The sequence below is a fragment of the Neomonachus schauinslandi genome, chromosome 8, assembly GCF_002201575.2.
Source record: "Neomonachus schauinslandi chromosome 8, ASM220157v2, whole genome shotgun sequence".
Taxonomy (NCBI): Eukaryota; Metazoa; Chordata; class Mammalia; order Carnivora; family Phocidae; genus Neomonachus; species Neomonachus schauinslandi.
In genome coordinates, this window is record NC_058410.1 from 36,161,963 (window position 1) to 36,175,357 (window position 13,395).

Here is a 13,395-nt window from a genome sequence, read left to right on the forward strand (position 1 = left end):
TTCAGATCATTATGGAGTGAAATGGAGACGGTGCCTCCCTGGGCAAAATGAGAATTGACTATTCTGCATCCTATTCCTAAACTCAAGGCTTTTATTAAGTGCTTTCCAAATGTCACGATTTTCTAGGGCTTCTCTTTTATGGGGAAATCACCCTTTGCTCTGTAACAATGCAGACATGTTGTGTGCTTCCCTTCTATTTCTATCCCAGATTAGAAAGGGAGGTTGGCGGATTTGAGGAGGGAAAAGAATGATCTGGTGATGGACCATTCTAAATCTCATCTGGTAGATTCTTCCTAGACTGCCATGAGTCAGCCACCGATGGGGGGCGCTGCCCCTGCCACAGCCACAGCTTCTGCGGCCGCCTCTGCCACTGAGGCTCGACTGCACCCAGAGGGCAGCAGCAGAAAACAGCCTCGTGCTCAATCACCTGCCAGACTAAGGGACAATTCGGTCCGACAGACGACCGCGACCACCCGGTCCCCCGTGGGGGCTGGCACTAAACTCAATTCTGTTCGACAGCAGCAGCTGCAGCAGCAGCAGGGCAACAAGACTGGGAGTCGCTCAGTGCCCCCGACCAGCGCCCGAGGAGGCGGAGGCGGGGCGGAGAAGGCTGCGCCCCTGGCGCCCAAAGGGGCAGCGCCGGGAGCTGTCCATCTCGCGGCTGGTGCTGAAGCGGCCCCCGCGGCGACCCTGGCCCCGGTGGGCGTCAGGAGGCCTGGCCCGTCGGAGGAGCCATCCCGGGAGCTAGAGCCAGTGTCCGCCAAACTCGGGGAACCCCCTCCACTCGGGGAAGGAGGAGGAGGGGGTGGGGAAGGAGGAGGAGCCGGCGGCGGCTCCGGAGAAAGGGAGGGGGGCGCTCCGCAGCCGCCGCCGCCGCCCAGGGGCTGGCGAGGGAAAGGCGTACGCGCTCAGCAGAGGGGCGGCAGCGGCGGGGAGGGGGCCTCCCCTTCACCATCCTCCTCTGCGGGCAAAACCCCAGGCCCCGGCAGCAGAAACTCCGGAAGCGGTGTTGTGGGGGGCGGCAGCGGTGGCGGTGGGAGCTACTGGAAGGAAGGATGTCTGCAGTCTGAGCTCATCCAGTTCCACCTCAAGAAGGAGCGAGCGGCAGCGGCGGCAGCCGCGGCTCAGATGCACACTAAGAACGGCGGCAGCAGCAGCCGCAGCTCCCCGGTCGCTGGCGCCCCTGCCATTTGCGAGCCTCTTGCAGTCCCTTCCGTCTCCCCAATGGCGGCGGCAGCGGAGGGCCCCCAGCAGAGCGCCGAGGGCAGCGCGAGTGGAGGGAGCATGCAGGCGGCGGCGCCTCCTTCGTCGCAGCCGCACCCGCAGCAGCTCCAGGAGCAGGAAGAAATGCAGGAGGAGATGGAAAAGCTGAGAGAGGAAAACGAGACTCTAAAGGTGAGAAGGGTGGGGGGAACCCGGTGGGGGAGGGGCGGTGTGGGCCTCGGAGGATTAGGGCGTGTCCCGCGAGGGTGAGAGGCTGTTAACCTGTTAGGGAGCCTTAAAGAGGGAAGGGAACAGGAAACCAGAGGAGGGGGCTCCTAGGCCTTTTCTAGATTTAAAACGGCCTAAGATTAGTAGCCTCCAGGTCTTAATTTAAATCCAAATTTGGGCCTTCGTTTCTCTAATTATCCTGGTTTGTCCCACTTTTTCATGGAGAGAATAGAGTAGGAGAGTTCAAGAAGGCCCAAAGAAGGCCCGTTTTTCTAGTTTCTTCTTCATTCAGCTCTGTCACTCCTGTCTCATGGAGAGGGGCAATAAAACTGAGAATTTCGAGTTGGAATGGGGTGCATACGGTGCGTGTCCGGGTGGCAGGGGGCGAGGTTAATTTTGACCCGCGGCCTGTCACCGCCTCAGAACGAGATTGATGAGCTGAGGACCGAGATGGACGAGATGAGGGACACTTTCTTCGAGGAGGATGCCTGTCAACTGCAGGAAATGCGCCACGAGTTGGAGAGAGCCAACAAAAACTGCCGGATCCTGCAGTACCGCCTCCGCAAAGCCGAGCGCAAAAGGCTCCGCTACGCACAGACTGGGGAAATCGATGGGGAGCTGTTGCGCAGCCTGGAGCAGGACCTCAAGGTCTGTGGAGCCGGGGCTGGGGGGAGCCGGGGCGCGGTGCGGGGGCGCGGGGCAGGGGCTGCATGTAGGACCTCTTTGCGAGGAAAGGCCTTCACTGGTCATTAGCAAAGACACGGAGTTTCGCAGCGCTAACCACGAAATATCAGGTTCCATGCAGGGGAAAGGGAAGAACAGGCCAGTGGGTTTGAAGAGTCCAGTGTGCGGGGAAGGCCTTGCGGAAAGCGAGCTCTGTGGGCTTTCTTGGGAGTAACGGTGACTCTTCCAGAGATGGTGGGAGGAGAGCGCCTCCCCCGGCAGAAACGCGGGCGTGGCAGAGCGCAGATCGTTGCTTGATCGCGCCTCCAGAGGCTGTCTTCCAAGTAAAGGCCAGGTGAAATCAGGCAGTCAAGAGCAGCGCGATGAAGACTCCTGAAGGGAGAGTAATTGAAGGCCAGAACAGGAACAGCGTTGGGAAGATATTAGAGTTAGGGTTTCTCGCTGCAAGTCCCCCTAACCTCCTTCTTCCAGGACTCCTTCATTTCTGTACTTTGCTAACTCCCTGAAAGAAAATCTGTCCAATTTGCCGCCCCTTTTGGAGAAGTAAAGAGCTAGTGCAGTAAATGAAAGAACCTCATTCTTAATGTGAAGCTGTTCCTTTAGAATTTCCCCCAGTGGATAAATTTTAACCTTGAAATATGTTTAAGTAGGTGTGGTCTGTTCAGTTCAGTTTGACTGTAGGCCGATTCACTGACAATGCAAACCAGTGTTGTCTTCATAACCTTGGACAACCAAACATAATTTTAATTATTTTAACTTCCTCAAGATATGAAAATCAAGTGTAATTATCCTATATTTGTTTTAAAGAAAGCTGTGAGAAAACACTTAATGAGAGTCATTGTATTTTTTTTTTCTTTTCCTAACAGTGCTCACTATGCACCAGGCACTGTGGCAAGCATTTTTATATATATTAACAGTGAGTTATTTCTCTAAATGTTAGCTCAAGACAAAAAAACAAAAAGCACCTATGAGGTTGGGATTATTAATAGCATCATCTTGCTCTTCTTGTATGGAAGCTGAACCTTTTACCGAGGTAAAGTGCCCAGCCCCCAGCCCTGGGAATCAGCTAATAGGTGGCCAGGCTGTCTCCCCACCCAGCATAAAACTACAGTCTATGTCCTGAGCCACTACGTAATACTACACCAAAGGGTTTTGTTCCAAACCCTAAAATTTCCAAGATGATCTCAAAGCAAAAGGCAAAAATGTACACTGTAAAACAAAACAAAACTTAATCTCAAGGACTGATAATTTCCTGAAAGTGAGCACCTGACATCATAGGATCAAAATTCAAGCCCCACACCTCACCTGTGAAAACTTTGTTTTCTAGTCTTTAAAATGAGTGATATAGTAAATATCTAGTGTTGTTGTAGAATTAGAGGAGATATGTGACATTTCTTTACACAAGACAAATCACAGTTGAGCATCTATGATCTTGGTGAGTATAGAGGTTAAGGGAACAGAGTGGAGAGCCAGACTACCTGACCACTTGTTAGCTGTGTGACCTTGAGCATATTACTTCACATCTCTGAGACTCCTTTTCCTCATTTATAAAGTAGGAATAGTAATAGTCCCTATATCATGGGATTGTTGTGAGGGCTAAATAATTTATGCATGTGAATGACTTATATATGAAGCATCTGGAAAGATTACTGGTATCTGGTAGAAACAATTTCTGTATTGATTCTTAGTAGTTTTATTTATTTATTTATTTTTGGCTCTTAGTAGTTTTAATGTGAATATAACTTTAGCTCACTTATTGTATTGTCTTTAATTACATATTATTGTTAAAACACTTCAATTTAGGTTGCAAAAGATGTATCTGTGAGACTTCACCACGAATTGGAAAATGTGGAAGAAAAGCGAACAACAACAGAAGATGAAAATGAAAAACTGAGGCAACAGCTTATAGAAGTTGAGATTGCAAAGCAAGCTTTACAGAATGAACTGGAAAAAATGAAGGAGGTTAGTATTTGATTACCTCATGGTATGCTACATATACATTTAGTTCTTTAGAAAAGAATCCCCAGGACTAGTATGACTGTTAAAATAATTCCGTTTTTTAATGATTATAGAACAGTTCGTTGTTCTCACCCAATATACTAACAGACACATGACTTCATACTAAATTAATAAGTAGCAAAGAAAAACTGATGTCAGCCCTGTCTCTAACTTGATATATATGAGCTCTGACTGAGGTTTCATCCTGTCCTCTAAATTTATGGTAAAGAGGGGCGCATGGGTGGCGCAGTTGGTTGAGCTGCTGACTGTGGGTTTAGGCTCGGGTCGTGGGATTGAGCCCCGTGTCAGGCTCTGCACTCAGCCTGGAGTCTGCTTGGGTTTCTCCCTCTCCCTCTACCCCTACCCACCCCCAATAAATAAATAAATAAATAAATAAATCTTTAAAAATAAATAAATAAATTTATGTTAAAGAAATTACACAGCTATACCAAACACAAAGGATGTCAAGAGTATGAAAGACTAAGCCTTGTGTTGAGAAGAAGAACTAGTCTTGTGATTACTACTGAGTTCATAGAACCACAGACTTTTAGGATGAAAGGTCAGAAAAACCATTTAATTGAATCAAATCGAATCAAATTGAATTGAATCAAATAATTGCTTGAATCCTCTTTATGACAAAACCCCCAGATGATCGAATGCTTAGAACATCACCAGTGACGGACCTTTAAGATCTTTTGCATTAGCCAGTTCTGTGACAGCATAGCTCTGTTTAAAGGTTTTCTTTGTTTTGAGTTGAAATCTATTTCATTGTAACCTTGACCAATTCATCTTAGTTCTTACCCTTTAGGGTAGAAGAGTCAAGAGTCCTCTTCCACATCAGGTATTTGAAGTTTCTACCATGTTTCCCCTAAATTGTCTCAAAGAACAAAATTAGTATCAAAGAAAATAATTGGAGGAGAAAAGAAACAGAAAAGATTTATCAAGAAGTAATTAGCTTTGTGATAAGTAGCAACTGAATTAAAATACTCATCTTTGAAAACTGCCTGAGAATGTACATGCAACTTGTGAAAACTATTATTGAGAATTAGCAAATGCACACATGGTCCTCTGGACATTTTCCTCTGCTTAGATATGCAGAATTTAAATGAAAATCCTAATCTTTCTGTGGGCTGAGATATTGCACCTTTCAATGCTATGCTTATCTCAAAATGGTATAAAAATGTGTATTACCATGTAACAGTGAAAATATCAAGTCTGATTAGGAATATGTGTCAGGAATTTGTATTAAATAGTTTCAGTGTGGTAAACTATTTTGTGATCTAAGTTTCTACTTATTGTTATATTATCCTGATTTAAACATTTTTTAACATGACAAATTAGGGCAAAACCATTTTCATGATATGTAATTCTTGGCTAATACCTAAGGATGGCTGTGTGCTATAGTAGGAAAACATGGAAACTGGGAGCCATGTGACCGTCCTTACCAGTAACTAACTGGATGACTTAAAAGGCTTCAAACTTGCCTCAGTTTATTCACTTGTAAAATGTTGTTTTAATGATTCTCAACATCTCCCACAGCTATCATGACCTTTATCATGAAATCCAGGACATTATCTTTAAAGACGAGCATAAATATTTTTTTCCCTTAAGAGATTAACTATGAAATTATGTACATATATGTTTCTTAAACAATAATGTACAGTTGAAGTAAAAAAAATGAAAGTTTAATTTCCAGGAAAAACAATGTAATAGGCAGCTCTATTAGTTTGCTAGGGCTGTTGTAACAAAGTACCAGCAACTGGGTGGTGTAAATAATAGACATTTATTTTCTCACGGTTCTGGCAGCTGGAAGTCCAAAGTCAAGGTGTAGTCAGGCTTACTCCCAATGAAGGCAGGATCTGTTCCAGGCCTCTCTCCTTGGCTTGTAGATGGCTGTCTTCATGTTTACATTACATTCTCCCTATAGATGCCTATGTCTAGATTTCCCCTTTTATAGACATCAGTCATTGTAGATTAGTACCTACCTAATTGTAGGTTGTACGTTGTAGATGGACTGCCTCTGTAAAGACCCTATCTCCAAAAAAGGTCACATTCTGTAGTACTTGGGGTTACGACTTCAGCATGTGAATCAAGGGGACCCAATTCATCCTATAACCATAGCAATTAAACACCTTCTTGTAGGCAAGCAAAGAGAAAATTCATTGTCAGTTCCATTAGGGCTCCATTCCATGTTCATACCTCACTTGCTTTCTCCCATATTCCTTGTTTATGCAATTAAGAACATTCAAGTCAAAACAAACTTCATTTGACTACGAGGAATAAAAGAGAAATACTTTGTGATTTGGTATCATGTGAATGTTTCTTAAGTAAATATCTGAAAATTGGATTTAAGAATGGCATAGGAACTTTCTGATTTCATTCTGTGTCTAGAAAAGGGGAAAATGCCTGTAGACTGTTCATTAGCCAGATAGATGGGACCTCTCCCATTGTAAAATAAAAGCCAGAATAGTCTGGCTACCGGGAAGAAGGGCTAGAACCTGAGAATGTCCTCAGGAGAATCATTGTAGAGATGTATTTCCTTGATTCTGTTCCCTACACCCTTCCCTATAACTATTCTTCCTTCAGGACTCTGACTCTGATTTGGGAAAACACTCTAGTAGCATCAAGCAATGTGGATATATGTTCATGCCAAAAAGGAAATTCACATTCTCCTTGGAGTTCTAAAAGCCAAACTCCAGTCCCTGATTAGAGACTACAACAACAACAACAAAAGTGTAGGGGATTTAGGAGCATGTATTCAGGATATCAGCTTCTAAAGTAACCTTTGATTAAAAAGATGGGCTCTACAATAGCATTCCCAGTTTGAGAAGGTGGGTGGCAGTGGAGAAAAGAAATAGAAATAGAGAGGAAGAACAAGAGAGTGGATGAGAAAGATCTGGGGGATTCTAAATGTAATAAAGGAAAAATGAAAAAGATTCTGGCAGGAAAGTTCTGAAATCATTCATTTGAAGTTAAGCTTCAGAGTGTTCAGAAAAGTGTCAGGAATAGAAAAGGTAGTTTAAAAATATATTTGGAAATCAGAAATGTTTCATTAAAATGAGATTCTTGTAATGGTAACTTTGTTATCTTCCAAGAAGATCAATATTAAAACTGAGTTACAATAATAAGTGTCTCACTGTGTGGGGTAGGAGCTGTGACAGCTTCCGTTAATCATCTACTTCCTTGGTTGTAAAATGAAAACATATTCAAGTCCTTGGTGAGTGTTAACCACACAACTGTCATCCCTTTGTGGCATTCTAATCAGTGGAGAAAACAGAATGAGGCCAAACTTTCCATTATGAAGAAAAGACACTAGTTATGGAGTAAAATCATAAAATGTTATGTAGACTATACTAGAGAGAAGCAATCCTCTAACTCCCAGTTTTTAGTTTCTTATATGGAGTCATATAGATGTTGAACAGCACAACTGGGACCAATAGGCCATCTGCTGGAGTTTGGAAACCATTTACTAAGCGTTTAATTGGCTTCAAGGGTGTTGACCAATTGCTGTCAAGGCTAGTGGCTGCACAAGGTCCTATGCACCTGCTCACATCCATCTGCTTATCTTCTTCCTCTGAGAGTACGGAGTAGGCACCAAGGGTAAGAAGAGTTGAGTAGAGGCAGAATAGAGGTAATTAGTTGAGTCTATTGCAACTCATTGCTTGTATTGAAACAGTTGGTATTCTGCCAATTGCAAACAAGAGGGACCTCTTAGGATGCAGCCTTTGAATCTTAATGGTTTTTTCATCCAATTACAAAACATTGATTGCTACCACCACTAGGCTTTCTTGCAGTAGAAAAATGCCTTTACTTTTATGTAACCCAGGGAAAATGATGGTCTTTCAGCATCACAAGCAATCAGAGACAGATTTTTACAAAAGTTATTTCATGGAAACTATGACTAGCTCGTAGCATGAATGCCAAGACAGGTTAATGCATAAATAGCATAAAGAGAGGATATGGAGGAGGCTCTGTGAGGGATGAGTCTCTGCTACAGTTAAGTGAAGGTTACTGCCCTTCCTGAAGTCCTGCTGCTGTAGGAAGAAACTTTACTTTGAGAGCTTTGAAACCCTTGTGCTCTTCAGAAGGGAGGGGTCTTCTCATGTCGCCTTTAAGATCTGACACTGGGAGAAGCATTGATGATGGACATTTGAGGAAAGAAATAACCAACAGAGGACCTTTGAAGATGGAATGGAAGAAAGAGTAATTGAGATGATGATGATAAATGTTTACTTGATCCTTTTTATTTCAGAATCTATCCTCTTTGTGTTGTTCCATCCCTTAACCTCATGCAGGAGTCTTAAAATAATTTTCTTAACTTTTCCTGGTCTTTGCCCTAGAGGGCTCTTAACTTGCCTACTGCAATAGCACTATCTATCTTGGGACTTTTATTTTCTGTGCACTTGGTTAATATATCCTATCAATTACAGTGAACTCTCATTCTAGATCACAAAAAATAATTAGTACTATAAATTTTAACAGTAGTGTCTCTTTTTTTTAAGTACATAAAGAATATATCTGTTTACTCAGACTCTCTTTACAGACAGAAAACTTCAATAAACAAATGTTTCTCCTGCATGTTTACTATTGCCTATTTATTTTTTGATATAAAATAAAGAAATGAGTATAACTTTACTTGGATTTGGTAGGATGTGTTTAAGTTCTTAAGTGCAAAAACGAAATGCTGAGTGATAAATCAGTGAAGCAGCATCCCAAGAGACAGTTTTAAGGGGGAATTTCTTTGGCATTCAAGTATTTTCCCCCCTGGTTCTGGTAGTTGTAATTTGAAAAATAGAAGAGCGGTCACTGATATTTTTAAATGAAATTGTCATAAATATTTCTAAATGCATCAATTAAACACTATTACTTTAGTCGCATCTTCTCAGAGGCAATAGTTTGTTGAGTCACTTAGGCAGGAATAATATGGACTAAATTGAAAGCAGAAAACAATGTGCTTGGTAAACAGAGGAAAGCTTGTTTTCCAGGTTCCCATATGTTGTGAATGTATTTTCAAAGAGGTATTTATTTAGAAATTATAAACTCCATTGGATTTTTTTTCATGAAATTACATAGCAGTTGTATGCACTCTGAAGTGACTTCCAAGACTCAGTCCTGTATTAGTGGCTTTTTTCTTTTACCTGAATGCCAAGCCCCCAGCCAGCAAAAGCAAATCCCTGTTGGTGAGACAATCCCTGTTGGTGGAGTATTTTGTGAAACATATTGAACTTTTATTGTAAATGTCAGATTTCTGTTTATTTTAATGAAGAGCACAAGTGTTTTAAAGCTTTGAAAGTACAGATTCTTCCTATAGCCAGGTTGTGTCTTGGCTGGAATTTTGAACTTTATATTCTTAAAGCAGTAAGGCACTGTATTAAATATGAATTTTACCTAATTAAGCATTTCCTTTTGATTATGTATTCAGTTCCCATTTCAAATATCTATTAATTCTGATGTTTGCAATGGCATGGCTTCATAGGAATTGTTCAATAAATGTATGTTGAGGGGCACCTGGGTGGCTCAGTTGGTTAAGCATCCGGCTCTTGATCTCAGCTTAGGTCTTGATCTCAGGGTCGTGAGTTCAAGCCCCACGTTGGGCTCCACGCTGGGCATGGAGCCTACTTAAAAAAAAAAAATGTATGTTGAAATGTCTGTTGCATTTACTGGTAAACCATATTGATGGGAACTGAGTCTCCAGCCGTGGACTCTGCCAGTTTAACAGAGGTTCTGGGGCTCTAGGCTGAACTTAGTGATCTGTGTATGAGAGATGAGCAGCTTATATATGTTTAAATATCTCCATGGAAGTACTTTACCTACACAGGTATTAAAGAGTTGTTTACTTCTCCAACTTCTTTCTCTAACCTACCTTAAAAAGGAATTTGTAATGGTTCTTATTAAATCATAACCCTTGAAATAAGGTTTTAGGGGCACCTGGGTGGCTCAGTCATTAAGCATCTGCCTTCGGCTTAGGTCATGATCCCAGGGTCTTGGGATCGAGTCCCACATTGGGCTCCCTGCTCAGCGGGAAGCCTGCTTCTCCCTCTCCCACTTGTGTTCCTGTTCTCGTTATCTCTATCTCTGTCAAATAAATAAATAAAATCTTAAAAAAAAAAAAGAAAGAAAGAAGGGTTTAAAACTTTGGTCAAGTAAGAATTCTGGGAAGAGGAAAGAAAACTTAATCCAAGGGATGTGCATTGTTGTGAAACAACTCTGAGCTCAGTAGCAATCAAGGCAGGGAGAGAAAAATTGAGAGAAATTACTTCCTAACTGTGACTGGATATGGAGGCAATACCAAGTTTTAGAGGAGGCCTTCAGAGCAACCATGAAGAAAATTCATCCTAGTACAGGAAAATGTTCACAATTATAAACAGAAAATCAGTGGATGGCTCACATGACAGCCAGTGGATGGCTGAGCCTTCGTAACAACCGTCAGTTCTCATCTATACAATCAATAAATCAAGAATTACACTTTTGCAGAAAATAACGTTTAGACATTTTGTCATTAGCTGTGAATTTGAGTGCGGTTTTTTAGAAAGTTCACATGTCATGGTGTCTAGAAGCTGACTTTGAGGCCCGCCTCTCATTCCCTGTGACTTTGAACAAATAACTTGAAATGCATAGTCCTTATTCATAAATGTAGAAGTTAACCTAAATACTCTCAAAGGTTCCTATAAAAATGTCATTTTCTACTTTATTATTCATCTCATTCTCCCCGGAAGTTTTATTTATAGTCAGGTATGCCAGTCTGTTTCACTACTATTATTATTATTACTGTGATTATTTTTTTCATTCATTCAATCAACAGATATTTATTGGATAGTAAATTTATTGCCTATTGTAGTTTGGACATATAGAAGCCACATATAGATGCAAAGACACAGATATCAGGGTGTTGCATTAAACTCAGGGTGTTTTTTTTTAGTTTCTACTAAATGAGGGCAGTCATCAGCTAAACATCCAAACATTTTAATTTTGCTATTATTGAAATGATATGACTTCTCTGACATTTTCTGAAGGTTCAAGTCTTTATGTTTCCAAGCGTATAAAAAAAATCTCTTTGAGGTCACTAGGCTTTTGTGTGTGTGTGACAGAGAAAAACCTCACATAGAACTGACCTCCATTAAACAACCTAGTCTTTTCCTTAAAGGACGCTGATGGGTATAGCTGAAACCCAGCTAGTCCCTGTGGTGCCTTTACGTTTTGGGGCTGTAATTCACAACATTCTTTTTTTTTTAATTTAATTTAATTTAATTATGTTATGTTAGTTACCATATAATACATCATGATTTTTTGATGTAGTGTTCTAGGATTCATTGTCTTCATATAACACCCAGTGCTCCTTGCAGTACGAGCCCGGTGATGGGTATTAAAGAAGGCACAACATTATTTTCTACCACTCCCCTCTACCCTCGACTGCCTGAGAAGGGCCCTGCTTCTAGTGGTGCAGAAAATAGCATCTCTCTGCCTCAGGATTTTCCTCAAGGCTAAAAACCAAAAACTTTGATCTGACTTTGATTTAGCAAACGTTTATTGAGCATATATATAAGTGTATATAACAAGATAACAGTGTAACCATGAGGGTAGTCCCTGACCTCAAGTTAATTACTTTCTGATAGGAAAGACAGCTTTGTAGAAGTTGCACTTTGACAATATTTACACATGTGCATTATTCTACTGACTACTTCGATGATCTTTATCTCAGAATGGAAAACTTATGAGGAAGAGGCTGATACTTGCTTTGATCGCTGTAGCATCCTCAACATCCAGTTCAGTGCCTGGCATTTAATCAATTAGGCCATATTCTTCTGTAATATAATAACAACCGTTTATTCCATATTTAATTTGTATATATCTTTTTCCCACACTAGACTGTAAACCTCCTGGGAGTAAGTACGGACTCTTGTCTTACTCATCATCGTGTCCACAACAACCAGAAATTGTTGACACAAAGGCCACAAACAATAAATAATTTTGAGTGAGATAATATATGGAAATTAGGAGAGGTGTTTCAGGCCCTATTTTGTGGAGAGAACAAGAAATACGATTCAGAAACAGGGCTCTTTCCGTGGTGTCTATTGTAATACAAACAAGAGAGAGGGAAATGGATGAGGAAATCCAGCCTTTCCCTGCTTCCAGAATTAGAGATTACTTGAGACTTTGCTATCTCCTAGAAACTTCTAGTCCTCTACCTTGCTTCTCTCAAACCTGTTATTCCCTAGAAGCAACAACCCTTCCCTGGAATAAGGTCTCATAGGGAGGGAGGAATGAGAACAGGAGCTCGAAAACAAGAGGACAACCCTGACACCTTACACATCAGTTCTGCGTTTGACTTCTATATTCTTTGGTGAGACAATACGAAATGCAGGTTTAGAGAATGAGAGAAGACTGCAGATCTTGTCACTCCCAAAGACTATCCAACTATTTGCTTTAAATCTTCGATGTTTGGGATAGTCAGTTCAGTAGTGATTTGACTGGACAGATAAGGAAAATTACCCCAGGGCTGCAGCTAGCTACTCAATAGCTACCAGCACTGAGTGCTAATTATTAGCCAGTCACTGCGCCAGAGACTTTATGTATAATGATGTTGTTAATAGTTTCATTTTAGGGGTGCCTGGGTGGCTCAGTCAGTTAAGAGTTCAACTCCTGGTTTCACCTCAGGTCATGATATCATGGGTCCTGGGATCAAGCTCCACGTCTGGCTCCGTGCTCAGCAGGGAGTCTGATGGAGATTTTTCTCCCTTTTCCCCTCTCCCTATTCTCTCTCTCAGATAAATCTTTTTAAAAAAATAGTTTCATTTTAGAGATAAACACTCAAGGCTCACCAAGGTTAATATCACTAGTAAGCAGGCAGGGTCCACACTGGTCTGCCTGCCTCTAAGCCCATAGTCTCCACTGGCCAATGCTGCCCAACTGCACTGTTGGGACTCAGGGTGCCCCTTCACAAGCACCTCTGTCTTCTTCCGGACCCACAAATGACCTGCCCTCTTTAGGGACCTCAGTTCTAGAATCTCCCAAGTTCTGCACCTCTAGCACGCATTTGGAAAATGAACTAAGCAAGTATATAGAGAATACTTTCAAGGCATCCAAAGGAAAACTGTTTTATCTCACAGAAAGGAAATCCTTGCAGAAAAAAAAGAAAAAGGAAGGAAGGAAGAAAGAAAGAAAAAGAAGAAAGGAAGGAAGGAAAGAAGAAAGAAAGAGAAAAGAAAGAAAGAAAGAAAGAAAGAAAGAAAGAAAGAAAGAAAGAAAGAAAGAAAGAAAGAAAGAAAGAAAGAAAGAAAGAAA

General features: G+C 41.6%; 1 protein-coding gene across 2 annotated transcripts in view; it reads left to right on the top strand.

Annotated features, from left to right (window-relative positions):
• The first annotated feature begins 303 nt into the window (after positions 1 to 303).
• SOGA3 (SOGA family member 3) overlaps positions 304 to 13,395 on the top strand; it is a 42,655-nt gene continuing 29,563 nt past the window's right edge. For both annotated transcript variants that reach the window (XM_021693484.1, XM_044917468.1), the window contains exons 1-3: positions 304 to 1,395; positions 1,855 to 2,079; positions 3,919 to 4,077. In XM_021693484.1, the coding sequence (XP_021549159.1) occupies positions 304 to 1,395; positions 1,855 to 2,079; positions 3,919 to 4,077 (1,476 nt within the window). The remainder of the gene's footprint in view (positions 1,396 to 1,854; positions 2,080 to 3,918; positions 4,078 to 13,395) is intronic.